The sequence below is a fragment of the Argiope bruennichi genome, chromosome 1 (assembly GCF_947563725.1).
Source record: "Argiope bruennichi chromosome 1, qqArgBrue1.1, whole genome shotgun sequence".
Classification (NCBI taxonomy): domain Eukaryota; kingdom Metazoa; phylum Arthropoda; class Arachnida; order Araneae; family Araneidae; genus Argiope; species Argiope bruennichi.
In genome coordinates, this window is record NC_079151.1 from 106,876,933 (window position 1) to 106,890,597 (window position 13,665).

The window sequence follows — 13,665 nt, forward strand, 5'->3', positions numbered from 1 at the left end:
AAAAGAAGAAAGAAAAAAAGAAAAGGAAGAAAGAAAGAAAAATGTGGTACAGAAGAACCTGAAGATGAATTTTGACTCTTTTCAATAAGAAACGAGATTGAAGAGATGGTAAAAAGTAACATCTCAAATCATCCATGGTATACAATATGTATATTTTGATCGATTATGTTGAAGATACCAGAATGAATGGTCATTATACATTCGTTTCAGGAATTGGAGCAATAGAAAGTGGCCAGCTGAATGTGACAATTTTGAAGAATACCGATTTGAGTAAATCAAAATTTGTTTTGATGATTAATGATAGTTTACAATTACCAAGAATCTGATAAATTTTAAAACTTCCAGATCCTATCACTGAGTAGGTTTTTTCCGGCAGTGTAAATGTCAGACAAAAATTATTTGAACTTCAAACTGAGCATTCTGCTTGAAATGGGAACTCTATTTTCTACTACTAAATTGAAGTATTAGCACCTATTCATTTTAAGGAAAGTTTCAAAATCTTATCAATTTCCGTCTCATGTCTCAAAACATTCAGCATTTTCTGTTTTTATAAAGGTCCATTTGCTGGGTTTTCCCAACAAAATTGGAGACATGATTATAATTACTTCAAATTGAAGATATTTAATAGTTTTGACATTTTATATGTAATTTTCCATGAAATAGAATACATATTTATTAAAAATTAGTAAAAAATAAAGTACTTTGGAATGCTTAAAAACCGGCAGTAAAATAAATTCTGAGGCAATAAGTGATAATTTTTTATCATTGCAAATAAATTTCAAATAATTTTGTTACTAAGATCATAAATTAAAATATATGTTCCTTATTATTCCATATTATCAAGAGTTAATTAACAAATTAACGAGGGAAAAAAGGCATAGCTTTTCAGAATATGATTATACTGATATAAATTATAGATTTATTTTTCTTCTCATAACAGCATTTCAAATAGCAGAAAATGGCAACTTCAGCAAAATTTGTTACCAAATATCCGAAGTTCCTATTCCTAGAGGCATTTATATATTTTTCTTATATTTTAACAATTGCATTAGAATTTAATAAACTCCAGTACTGCTGTTTACAAATATATTATTTATTTATATTATAACCTTATATGGGGCAAATATAAATAAATGAAATGAATCAAAAAAAATTTTTTTTTACCTTCTTTTGAAAAAGTGGCAGACATGATGGATATGTATCTATAACTTGCAAAAGACGTGGGAAAAGAAGTAATGAATCCTTGGATCCAAATTTCAAAGCATTAAGCAAAGATTCAGTCAGAACATGTGAAAATTCAGAAAATGAAGGGATGTTGCAAGGTGGGAATCCATGAACTAAAAATAAATTTTAAAAATTCCAATATTTTAAGATTTGATTTGTTCACTTAATCCATTAAATAAAGCAATAATTAATTTCTACATGTTATTTTACTAATAAATTCCTATGTTTACATGGCATCTTATATAGCACCAAGCATCGATATTATTAATTTTAAAGCCATAGCTTATTAGAAAAATGTTACATACCTGGCTCATCAAGTAAATATCGATTACAGAAATTTGCTAATTCCATATGAGCTGATGCAATGCCCTTCTTACTTGAATCACTTTCATATTTCTGTTCAGTAAATTCTCCTGGGGCCTTTATAACATTTTTTAGACACAAGAAACTTTTATCTAGCATTTCAGAAATAATCTAAAATAGAAAAATAATATGTGTAACATAATGGAAATAAAGAATATCAAAATTTTCCCTTTGCTAAAAAATTAATTTTGTCCCTAGATGTCTAAGAGTGAGCAACTTACAGATAAAAGAGAGAGAAAATTAAGATTAATCAAATTTTAAAAAAGATTAATTAAATGAAATGCTCAAGAAAGCAAAATGATATAAATGAAGGCAATCAAAAACATTCAGTATCATCTTAGATTGTTGTAGTATTTATGATTATCACATGCACACGTATGCAATATTATTTTAAATGAAAAAATTTTAAAAATTAACATACTTCTGTTTTATTTATTTTCCCTTCAGATATTACTGAAATCATCTCCTTCTGCTTATCAGTCAAATCCCGGACAGTAATTTCATCTTTCATAAACATAAGAGCTAATATTTCAAGCGTGTGACTCAACAATCTTGTCTGAGATACACTTGGGCCACATCTCTTCCCAAGTTCACCTTTAAACATATAAAGAAAAAATTTTGAAAATTTTTATTAAAGAATTGAAATATTTTCTTCATATTCTTTTCCAAAATTTGAAAAATTGAATTATTTATATAATATAATTTATTTCAGATCCACATAAATAGTACTCTTCTAATTGTCAAACTTATATGATGTATGCACATAATAAATGTATAGGCCAGCTATCAACAAAAAAAAGCAATAACATTAAAATATAACCTATTATTACCTACTAGCTGCCTTCAGTGACTAGCTAATTTGCCAGGATTAATGGTTGTTAAAAATTTCAATTCATATTTTGTGTAATCTAATCTCAATGGCTCCCTCAAGCAAAAAAAAAAAAAAAAAAACTTTTAACTTCAACTTTCAATAGTTATATAACTTATATTATTTTCAAAACCTTATACTTCATTGCATTTTACACTTATTCTGTTCATTGTCCTATGCATTTCTCTAATTTTTTTTTAACTTATATCTTTATAATCCAATTATATTACAAAAAAGAGCTGCCAATTTTAAAAATAGACAAACTTTAAAATTTTTTATTGTTGCTTGATATTAAATTAAGTACCTTAATTATAAGCACAGTAAACCTTCAAGTATTTTATTAAAGCATGCTTTAAATTATAATTTATTCAACAAGGAAAAATAACTGCTTCACACAGCAAGTATAATTTCCATAATTAATATGAAGAAATAGCATTCAACAGTAAAATTTTAAAAGGATAATTATTGACAATTATGATTAGAAATGTGAAATTCTTTTTTTGTTGTAGTTCAAAATAGTTTAGTACTGCATCCTTCTTCATACATATCATTTTTTTAGAGAAGTAAGGGAAATTCTTTGGAAACTTAAGCAGATAATTGCATGAAAATAAATTTATTCTATCAACAGGCATTTCCAAATAAAATGCACTTTTATTTTAACCCTTATGTTCACTTTGTATACTATACCATACATACAAATTTATAAAAATATACTACCACTATAAAATAATTTTTAACATAGTTTTATTAAACACATGACATTTCTAGACATTTATTTATACTTCAAAAATAAAAATAGTAGTTTATCTGTCATAATTTTAAATCAGTAGTGAAAAATAACCATCAAAATGCGCTGCTCAGGTTTATCTAAGGTAAGTTTTATTTTATTTTTATGTTTATACCCCTAAATATGTATGTTTATTATAAAATACACATGCCTGTTTCAAATGTTGTTCTTACACACTTTTATATATATGCTACCTATATACATTTTTTTTTTTTTTCAAAAAGGCAATCTTGCCACGATAAGGGTTAAAAACTTTTTCTTATTTCCATAATAAAAGGATTGAAATAATCCAAACTATACCAAATTAGAAAAGTTGACAGATTATTAATAATTATTTGAGTATGCAACAATTTGACACAATTTAACAATAAATTTATTAATGAAATAACTTTCACAAGAAGTAATGTGCTTGACAATAAGATGCATTAAAGGGAACAAAATTTTTATAAACCGAGAACATTACTGAGAATATACTATGTAATGGCTATAAAAATTTAAATCCAGTTGTAAAAAAATCTTATCAAAAATTAGAATTCTAATATTCATAAAAACTAAATGGATAAACAGTATAATAAGTAATATTATGCATTGAGTTGAACATATGTGAGTACACTAAAAATCATAATTAAATGCATAATATTGCAACATACTCCTAAATATACACCTCATCCTTAATTAAAATATAAGCATTTTGAATGCCATCATCCCCCCCCCCAAAAAAAAGGATAAGTTACTTTTCATTCTATTTTCCAAGATTTTTTTTTATAGCATATTCTTACAAAATTTAAGAATCCAGTAGAGTTTATGAACATTAATTAAACACAGATTTTATTATAATCTCGCATTTTAAGAAGAAAAATTGATATTCAAATCATAATATAAAATAAATTTTAAGAGTAATATTAATTTTTTGTAGAAAAGTACTTGAACTAATGAAAGAAATCATCAAATCAAAATCTTGTAAAAATGCATAATTAATAATTTCTCTTTAACATAGGATGTGCATAGTGTAGGAAAAGATAGTCTTGGAATTATAAAAGTTCTTTCATAATTTAAATTTTTATTTTTTTTATTTTTCATGATTTGTAAAAATGCTAGTTTATGAGAAACAGCTGTAAAGCACTAGCTGTATTAACAAATATACAACTTTTATAACAATTAAAAAATTATTTTAAAAATTTAGAAAATATGAACATAGTATTAAGTAAATAATTCTATATGGCCCTAAGAAGGATTTCCTTTTTTTTATATACCTGGTTTTGTTAAAAACTGTTTCCTGTCTGATTGCAAAAATTAATTGAAGAATACTGAATAAAGAGGGAGGAAAAGACGATTTTGTATGCTGTTTATTTTCAGAAGATAATGATTTGGAATACTGGTATAAATTTCAAATTTAAACAATATTATCATTTAAATAAACAAATCTCCAATCTCTGTATAAAAATAACATGTGGGGCACAGAAATCACTCTTCTTACTTATTATCGAGTGCCAACAACCAAATGTAAACAAATAAATATACAAATGATTCAAACTGATTCATTGAACATTTTTACAGCTTATTTGGTAATTAATGAAGCTGCAAAATATTATACGAAGGATTCTAATATTGAAAATGATGAAAAATGATGAAAAAGAAAATTTTAAAAAAGGCATCAAAAAGTTTAATTCAATGCGATGTGAAATCACTATTACTTACCTATAGAAGTAATTGCGACGATATCTTCTAACGCTATTCTCACAAAAGTTGCTTTTTGAATTACCTTAAAATTCAAAATATTGTCTTTCTAATGATATCAATTTCCTTTTCGAACAATGTTCTTTCTTTACTTTTAGTAATTTTTTAATGCAATACACAATTTGTAAAAATTAGTTTTTAATGTTATGAAATTCAAATCGATCATGGCATTCAATCATATACTTTAAAAAATGCTTTCATATGACACTAACTCTAATGTAGCCTTTTTACTTCCACTTTTATTTTTCAGAATATACATTTTTCTAATTTGGAGACATTATCATTTTTTTTATTTATTTAATTAATATTTTTGAAGTTATCAAACAACAAAGTTAATTTTATTTTAAATATTCATTCCATGTTAGTATTTAATAGCTAATTAATATTAACAAACAAGGTGAACTTTTTTAAAAAATATGCATTTCACATTAGTATTTAACAGCCTAAAAAGTCAATAATCTGAGCAAACAAGTTGGCTGCAAAATGCGGATCTTTTTTAAATAAAATTTTGAAATTTTAAAAAATATTTAAAAGTAAAAATTATCTTGACTTTACTTTTTATCGGAATTTACCAATAATTGTTCTTCCGATTTTTCATTTTTAAAAATGTTTTAATATCATTAAGAATATTTATTTGAAATAGTAATTTTTAAGCTATTATTAAATTTTGTATTATCATTAAATTCTGTGTTATATATTTAGAGTTTTGCAATGCACAAGTATTTTTCCACAATTTTAATTTTTCATTGATGAAATTTCCTTAACATTTTTTGAAGAATAAAATAATTAGTTCTTTATTATCAAACAAAAAAGTAGGCTAGAAAATATTCAAACAAGTATAAAAATACAATTATTTACAAAGTATAACAATATAGTTATTTACCAAGTTGCTTCCAAGACTGAAGTACGATATTTAGGTTCTTTTCACATTCAGAAAGAACTCTTCTGTTGTTAATGGAACAATATGCTTCAATGAATTTAGACCACAAAGAACTATCAAGTGCTTTAGATACCTGTAAATTAAAAATATACACATTAAAAGATATTATAACAGTGTGATATTTTTTAATAATTAAATTTATATCATAATTTTAGATATTCGCAAAATAAAAAAGAACACCTAAAAGAACAAATTTTTATATTAACATTATGTTAATGTTATGTATTAATTATGAATTATGTTATAAAGTTTCAAGGTCTAAGCTTTATAGGTTTAATTAAATGTTTGCAGTCTTCCATCTCAGACTGACGCATCATAATTTGCACCATATAATGGAAATTTCTTACTGCGCAAGCATTCATCAAATAAAAAATTGGCAATTGGATTTTACAGATATTTTTAATTTAAAAAAAAAAACTTTTTATATAAGTATAATGCTAATGTTTGAAAGTAATTTTAAAAATTCCAAACTACTAAAAGAATAGTGGTGTAAACAGAAGGAAAGTACTTGTATGTGGGAAAACTGTCCAGAAAAAACAGACAATAAAATCATTGATTATAATATAACCTTTCTTTTTTATACCTAGGCTTTTATCTCAAATAAATATCTAGCATGCATTAGCTGCAGATATCACTCCTCTTTCAAATTTCTAATTATCAACAGACTAAAAAATTCATTAAAATATTGTGCAAAACATCGTTTTAATTCGGTCATTTTTCAAAGTAGGGATAAAAAATTGCCTAAGATGCAATAAATGTAAATTACCTGGAGGAGATATCAAAATTTCAATACCTTTTATTAATATTTACTTCAAATGCTAATGCAATTCATGCAATCAATCACAATGAAGTGAAGTCATAGAGAAAAGCAGGCATCTTCATTTGAAATGTGTGTTTCATCATTATTACTGAAATGGTAATAATAATAAGAATTGCATGATATGCCTGAATAGTTTTTCCATCAGCATGTCTTGAAAGCATGAAGAGGATTGATGCTTCAGGTTGTGCAATTCTTCATAACTCAGAAAATTCTGTATTCTTCGTTATAAAACCAATTGGTTCAAGTGGCTAGCTTATCAGCAGTCAAACGCCACCCAATAAGTAGATATAATCTTGAATGCAATAATATATAAAATAATTACTTAGAATTACAAGACATTATAGTTGCAATTTGTTTTATAAACATAATATAATCATTTTACGGTTTGACTTTTGTGTATTTTCAGGGGGGTAAAGGAGAAGTCCCCTCTCTTCAAAATATGAGATCTTAGTTTCTGAAGATCAGAGGAATATTTGGCCAAAGTTTTAAAAAAGGAATTATAAGCATTTTTTCTTACTTATCCTTTTTCAGTGTAATTGCAATGAACTAATAATTCATTGCAGTTACTATAGAACGAACTATTTTTAACAGAGTTCCATGTTAGATGCTAAAAAAAAATTATACTGACATAACTCCATAAAGAAAATCATAATACAACTGAAATACAATATATTTAAAAAGTATATCAGTGAAACGATAGAAATGGATTAGTGATTGTTCAGAACTGTTCTATTATATTTGACAATAAAAGATCTACACTAAACAAAAATCAATCTTTTTTTCTCACCTCATATATACTTTTTAGAGTAGAGACAGCTACGGCAAAATTTTTTTGATCTGCACAATTTTCAGCAAATTTTAATTTTATCACCACAGATGTATCCAAAATAAATTTCTTAAAATCACAGTCAACTAACTCTTCAGATCCTATATGGCATGAATCATTTTGATCAATTTCTGTTTCTGATTCATCTGCCATTTTCTGTAATTTTTTCATGTATAAATGCCTATAGAAAAATTATAACAGAAATTTCATATAAATGAAGATATACCCATTAATAAAATTAATATTTACCAAGCTGTATTGCACACATTAATATTAATATTTTGTTTGCCATTTTAAAAATAACTTTATACATATATATTTATAAGTTAAAGCAAATATTTGAGAATTTCTTCAATGTATTGCATGCTGGAAAAATGTTTTTCTAAAAAATCCGTATAAAAAAGAAAAGAGCCAGCCAAACAAGTCTAAAAAGATTTGGTATTAGGAAGGACAAGTATCATTCATACACAAAAGATATGGCAGTTACAATTACCGTTTTAATGATAAAAAATAATGATATTAATGATAAATGTGATTTTATTTTTAATCTTAATAAATTTTTTCAAAAACATTGATATGTATGATAATGATAGATATTAATATGAATAACAATAATTATACAAATTCTTACAACCAGTACAAATTAATGTGCAGTAAAATTTGTAATTTCAATGTATATTAAACATCAAATGCACTCAATTCTGTAACATATGATGTGCGTTTGGTTTCTGTACATATTTCCCTCTTTATAAAAATTAAAATAGCTCTGATAAAACTTGATAAAACTCTTTATAAAAATTAATTTTAAAATAATTAATTATTGGTAGTTAGCACATCTAGATTCAAATCCTTGAAGTAAGAATAGCAGAAAAATACTTTATTTAACATTTTAAAAATTATTTAAATCTATGAATGATTAACAAAATGTAAATTACCTGTTGGCAACTACATCATCCCAGATATCAACAGGATCTACAGTGTTTGGATACCTTGTCTGCCATGTCTTTAAACAACTCATCATAGAAGGTGCATTTATGTATTTATCTGAAAAAATATGTCATCAGTTAATATTAAACAATAAATTGAATTTTTTTAATAAACAGAATATTTATTACATAATGCAACATGTGTGTGATTATTTGTATACCAACAATTTATAAATCTATAAAATATCACTAAATAAATTGAAAATGATTTATATAATTGTAGCCATTTTTGGAGCAAATTTAATTAAGAAAAAGAGTAATTTACATTCCACATTCAAATAAATAAACTCTTAAACAGTCTTAAATAAATTAAAAACAGTTATACAGAATCAATCAAAGAAAAGGCAAATTAAGAATTATTATTTCATATATGGCACTTCCATGAAATAAACCTTCATATTAGCTTGGATTTTAATCTTATTGGTGATTTGAATTAAACACAAATTTTTTCTCATTTCTCTATTGAACCATATTTTAGAGAACTCATTATAAAATAGATACTAAGAGAACAAATTATCACTCTGTATATATTCTACAAGCCAGATAAAGAAAAAAATTAAAATGCTAAAATAACAAAATCTATCCAACTTCAAAATTATGTTTTTATTTCGTAATAACTTCAAACAACATTTAAAAATGTATTGGTCTTAGTACAATACAAATAAGTGTGCTATCACTTTAATTTATTTTTAGATAACATTATAAGAATACTGAGATTACTTGAGTATTCGGTCAAATAAATATAGCTGACATAAACCAAAACAGATACATTTAATGACTGTTTTTCAGCACATACTGATAAAATAAATAAATATATGCCTTTTTATCTGTTTAATGAATAAATCTAACTCTTTAATTAGTTTAATTCAACAACTGTCTGATAATGCACATTCTTAAATATGCTAAAGGATTTCTTCAAAGTATGCACTCATTTAAAGACTTCTTAATTACATATTAAAAATCATTTTCCCAGCTATTTTAGTAACATTTAATAATATAGAAGACTGTCTTAATTTTATGCAGTTATGACAAAAGCAATAACATTCCAATTGCTATTAATTGAAAGAAATTAATAATTTTTTTAAAATAATGGATAGTTTTTATGGGTGCGGATGGATGTGTTCTTTAGCTTCTACCTGATTTTTTTTATTTAAACCTTTCTTTTTATTTCTTTATTCACATAAACAACATCAATGGCAACATCTTTATAGTGACATTTAGAATCAATTCAATGGTATATAATGGATTCTAAACATTTATAATACTGTTCACAAAATTTACTCACTTTTTTTCATTATATCAAGAAATTCATCTAATTCCACATATTTCAATAATTTTTGCAGGCAAGCATGCTGTACTTCAACAGCTAAAGGACTTAAATTCTGCCATTCCTAAAACATATTGATTAGATTCATAATTATAATAATAAGCATATAAGATTACTTTCCCAAACAGTAAAGAAGAGATAAAGGCAATTAAAAAAATTATAAGAAATATATAAAAGAATATTCATAAATAAATAAATAACTGCAATTTTACTTTTAAGAATCTTTTCAGACAAGTTGAGCTGTATTGTCTAGCTATATCAAGCCTATCTTGCACTATATACAAAAGAGCCAGCTCTTCACTGTAATGAGCCTACAAAAAAACTCAATGTCAGAATAAAATAAATACCAGTTAAAAATGTTGTGCAATAAATATATGTCAATGAAATAAAAATATTAAATATTAAACCTCTAAATGAATTTTTTTTTCTTCATCTTCTCTGGCCTGATCAAAAAATGTTAGAATTGATTGATCTGGCTTTCCTGCTAATAACTGCTTCATTTTAGATCGAATTAGATAAGGCAAATAATTTTCCTGAAATAAACAAGAAAGAAATGAGGTAAAATTGCAATCAGAAGAAAATCCACACAGATCAGAGATCATAAATAGCACCAGTGCAACACAAGATCTGAGTGATACTCAATAACAAAAATCAGCCACAAATATATATATGATAATTTTTAGACTTGAATTATTGGCCTTCATATTACTTTTTACTAATTTACTCTTAATTATTATTACAATAATGTACATACAATAAAATGCATTTAATATTGTTGCAATATATACAGTGAAATCAAGTAAATAAAAAACAATGAAAAGTATTGTTGAAAAATACACTTAAATAAATGCATTTTTTAAAATACAATAAAATTAGAGAAGAAATAGTATTAGTAGTGCTGCAAAGCTTCATTTTTGTAGCGTAAAATAGTTTTTATGTAAGAGTATAATCTATAATTATTGAGGGAAAAAATTATAATTATGATTAAAAATTCAAATTGGCAAATCTAGATCCAATGATCTGCACTGTAGAATATTTGCAACAATTTTTTTCATCATTCCTGCATCAATCTACAGATAGTATATGATCCTATTAATATATTAACCAGGCAAATTTCAAATAACTGCAGGAATTTTTTCATTTTTTCCTAATATAATAAAAAAAATTACTATATTTGTTTTGAATGAAGGATTGTCTTTAAGTGCATTATGGATTATTTTGAACTATTTTGACAAAACAGCTGATTAAAAAAAAAAATTGGGTTATTAACTAAGAATAATTTGTGAAAGAAACTTAATCTAACAATAAATTAATTATTGCTCACATGTGCTAAACATATAACAACTCTTATTATTATTTTATGGATAAAAGATGACTGATAAGTGTGGAGACTGATAATTTATTAAAAAAAAGACATGAAACCTATCTTTCAAATTAAATCTTATAAGCATTTTTCCACTTAATTTAACTCATATATTAATTAACATAACCATATAATATACATAATACAAATAATTAATAACTACATGTGAATTTAAAAATAATTCTCTATGCTATCATGAATTTTTGAATCTGATTTTTAAATTTTTGAAAAGGAAGAAAAATAGATAATTTTCCATTTACTTTCATGTATTGATCTTCCCATACTGCTTGTAAGTCAGGGGAATCTGGATTTGTGAAGCGACCAATAACTGTTGTTTCCAAATCACTCCATTTAGATAATTTATTCATACACTAAAATAATAAATACAGTAGCTTATCAAGATTTATCAATGTTAAACCATTTAAATTCTATCACAAGACAAAAAATTACTAAGATCTTTTTTTTTTTTTTATGCAGCAATATCTTTTAAATAGACTATTTTTAATTATGAAATTAAGACAATTTTTGTTCATTGGAAAAGGCATTAATTTTTTTTTTACTTAAAGTACATCTAAAATACAGTAACACTAAAAAGAACACAAAATAGTTGTATACAAAATATTTTCTACTTAATTATTGATCAAAACTATATATTTTTTAATTGATTAAAAGGTTTTTAAAACAAAGCATATTTCAGTAAGTTTAATGATATAAATGGTTATAAACATTTTCAAGTTTTTAGAAAAGAAAAGAATTCTTCAGTTGTGGTTTATTGAGGCATATACACAATTTTATAATTTTTATACTCACAAATAAAATTGATTTATCCCAGAAGTCTTTTTCTGCTTGATCATGTTCATCAGATGTATTATCATAAAGCTAAAGAAAAAAATTATCAAAATTAATTTGTTTCTAGTCTTTTTATTCTGTCAAGTGAAAGTAAAATCAATATGAAATAATAAATGATAAATATAATATAAAATTATTATTTGTAGGCAAAAAAATTAAAATTCCCTAATTAATTTTCTTTAAAAAATGAATGCAATTTTAAAGGGAGTATGATTAAATATTCTGCTGTAAATCAGATTTACTCAATTTTCTAAACATTACTTTTTTAATTTAATAAGTGCATAATAAGGAATGAAAACTGTACCCAAAAGCTATATTGAGAGCAAAAAAAAGATCTAATTGAATTGATTCAAAAAGATGTTAAAATAATAAAAATTGAAAATAAGTTTTACCTTGTAATACAACTGAACGGCTTCAAAATATTGGCCAGAGATTTCAAAATTTAAAGCTTTCTTGTTTTCTTCTTTTTCACCCATTGTAAGAGAAAAAATTCCATTCACAACATCATAAGATTCAATAGATTTATATAATCTAGGAAAATTTGAAATTAAAAAATTAATGATACATACATCTACAATTAATTAATTATTAACAACTTAAAAATTTCTTTAAATGAAATTACTTATTCTTAAACATTACATGCTTTTCCAACTTAAAGGCCAACTGACTTGTAAAAAGTTCTTGGAAAATGATATTAGCATCATAAGACCTTAAAAATCTATTTTGGTCTTTTATGATGAATATTATATGTTTGATTCTAGACTTATACAATAGTTCTGTTGATTTTTTATTTAAAAATTTTGACTTGTATAGTTTCTTACATTGGTACAGAAGCTAAGAATACAACATCAATGGAATCGATTACTTATAGACATAACAGAATATTAGTTACATAAATCGATAAATATGCATATGTAAACACCTAACTTTCATGCATGTAGCCTATGAGCAATGAATGCAGCTGACTTTTAAAATTTGTATTTAAAAAAAGGGTGATTACTTAAAAATGAAGGAATTGTGATAATGATAATAAAAACCTGCAAATATATGTGTTTATAATTTAATACCAATTAAGTATTTGCATGTTAAACTACAAGTATCATTTGCATTGAGAAATCAACAGAAGTAAAAGTAATCAAGCAGTAAAGGCTTGAATAAGAGAATTAATAACTCTTTGATGTAAGCCTAAAATAAAAGAAATCTAAAATCTTAAGAAAAATTTGAACACATATGCCTATGAAAATCAAAATTCATTTTGCTAATTATTATAACAAATTCCCAATTGAATCCTACTAAGGTAGCAAATAAGTAAAAATATTTTATTTGATATGATATTTTTGCCCCAGATTCATGCATACAGAGTTTCTCATAAATTGGGAGAAATAAATTTGTTTAAAGAATAAAAATGCTAATAATTAAGCATAGCAAATATAGTTTCCTGAATTCAATCACAGTTTTAACAAAAGATCATATTTGCAATATTTTTTAATCTTCTTTGAATGCAACCAAAAAATAGCTTATTCTCAACACCTTCTTTTTTCAACTAATCATATCCCTAAACTTAAGATTTCTTTG

The 13,665-nt window shown here is 24.6% G+C and overlaps 1 protein-coding gene across 2 annotated transcripts in view; it reads right to left on the bottom strand.

Annotated features, from left to right (window-relative positions):
- The window catches only part of LOC129962986 (DNA-dependent protein kinase catalytic subunit-like), a 128,591-nt gene that overhangs the window by 26,219 nt on the left and 88,707 nt on the right, over positions 1-13,665 (bottom strand). For both annotated transcript variants that reach the window (XM_056076991.1, XM_056076998.1), the window contains 12 exons: positions 12,483-12,621; positions 12,052-12,120; positions 11,502-11,612; positions 10,286-10,411; positions 10,091-10,189; positions 9,837-9,942; positions 8,501-8,609; positions 7,527-7,746; positions 5,863-5,992; positions 2,009-2,181; positions 1,530-1,698; positions 1,165-1,337 (listed from right to left, as the gene is read on the bottom strand). In XM_056076991.1, the coding sequence (XP_055932966.1) occupies positions 1,165-1,337; positions 1,530-1,698; positions 2,009-2,181; positions 5,863-5,992; positions 7,527-7,746; positions 8,501-8,609; positions 9,837-9,942; positions 10,091-10,189; positions 10,286-10,411; positions 11,502-11,612; positions 12,052-12,120; positions 12,483-12,621 (1,624 nt within the window). The remainder of the gene's footprint in view (positions 1-1,164; positions 1,338-1,529; positions 1,699-2,008; positions 2,182-5,862; positions 5,993-7,526; positions 7,747-8,500; positions 8,610-9,836; positions 9,943-10,090; positions 10,190-10,285; positions 10,412-11,501; positions 11,613-12,051; positions 12,121-12,482; positions 12,622-13,665) is intronic.